This window comes from Alexandromys fortis, unplaced genomic scaffold (assembly GCF_014885135.2).
Source record: "Alexandromys fortis isolate MF-2015 unplaced genomic scaffold, M_Fortis_MF-2015_v1.1 scaffold_740, whole genome shotgun sequence".
In the NCBI taxonomy this organism is placed as follows: Eukaryota; Metazoa; Chordata; class Mammalia; order Rodentia; family Cricetidae; genus Alexandromys; species Alexandromys fortis.
Window position 1 is genome coordinate 15298 of NW_026068677.1, and position 1417 is coordinate 16714.

Below are 1417 nucleotides of genomic sequence, written 5' to 3' on the forward strand. Positions count from 1 at the left end.
CCTAGGCAGTCCCCTCCTCCACAGCCCAACCCCACTTCCTTCTCCTCATCCTCGCTCCCCCGACCAGACCTGCTCAGTCCCATTCCATTTTTAGATGATACTAGCTCCCTCCTCTCTCAGGCTGAATTGACAGCTGCTCCCTCCTTCCCTGCTCCACCCGGCAAACACACCCAGTGTTTTCCACAAGGCAAAGTGCTTACAGACAGCAGGCCATACCCACAGAAATGTGTATTCATCAGGACAAACTTATGCCCATGGTGAGCTCCCAACACACTTAAAAGCAACAGGCACTGAACGTTTGAAAATGACAACTTTATTTCAATAGTTGTGGCATAACTTTGCCAATTAGACATATTTCACTAAGTCATAGACATGGATATGAAAATCATCGTCAAATTTCATCAAGTACACCGATGGTTTGGCTTCTACTTCGCCAATCACCTTGCCGGTCCTTTTGGAACCGTCGTCTTGGGTATATTCCACAATCTTGCCTATCAGACCATCCTTAAATTTCACTCTTAAATCTGGTCGAGGAACCTCATTGTACTCTGGCAGGATACGAAGGTTGCCCTCTTTATAATCATCCAGAAGCTGGTACATGTATAAGATGGGATCATTTGCATAGGTAATATAAAACCAGGCATTAAGTATAGGAGCTTGGGCTAGAACCATCCCCCTATATTTATCTTTTGCACCATGCTCACCCTCAAATAAGTGCTCCACCGCTTTGCCAATTATGGTATCTGCAAAGTTAGGATCAGGGACTGGGGATGGTTTGACTGTCTCAGAGAGCACATTCAGGGACAACACTCTTTCATCGTGGTGAAGTTCCAACCCATAGACGCAATCAATTCCATCGTATTTCACAAGATAGAGAGGGGGATTTAGAGGAACCTGATGGAGAACCGTTCCTCTCCAATGGGTGATGGGCCCATTCCCTTCCTTCCACTTGTGAGAGATTCTGTGGCCCACGATGTTCCTTTGGTGCAGGGATGAAGATCTGCTCCTCTGCCTCTTCTGTGCTGGTGTTTTCTTGTTAAAATTTGCGGTCTTGTTGGTGTAGTTGTCACAGAACTCATGTCCAGCAGTTGCATCTGCGGGTTCCCCTTGGGCCTCAGTGGTGCAGAAATCCTGGTTGCTGGTGCCTGGGTCCATGGCTGTGTTAGGGAAAAGGGAAGAGACAGTTAGCTAAAGGGATAAAGGGTCAACTTACTCACCCCTACCCCCGTTAGATGCCTCCACCTTCCCTCCAGGAGCCTGAGGCAATGCTGGACACCTGGCTGGGTGCCTGTTGATGTGCTGTGCTCTCTTGGGTTCCCTGGTTCTGTTGTGAAGGGCTGGAGATCTTCAGCTGGGCAGTGGATATGGAACAGGATATGGACCTCCAAAATGCCAGAACCAGCAACTCTTATACTCA

General features: G+C 48.1%; 1 protein-coding gene across 1 annotated transcript; it reads right to left on the reverse strand.

Moving 5' to 3' along the window:
* Nucleotides 1-345: 345 nt before the first annotated feature.
* Nucleotides 346-1155, reverse strand: LOC126496007 (spindlin-2-like). The gene has a single exon (XM_050133590.1). It carries the CDS (start codon nt 1153-1155, stop codon nt 346-348), a length of 810 nt encoding a protein of 269 aa, XP_049989547.1.
* Between the last annotated feature and the right edge of the window lie 262 nt (nt 1156-1417).

Bases quoted from the DNA above. Each gene is read 5' to 3' on its own strand.
- LOC126496007 (XM_050133590.1), bottom strand. From the start codon at position 1,155: ATGGACCCAGGCACCAGCAACCAGGATTTCTGCACCACTGAGGCCCAA.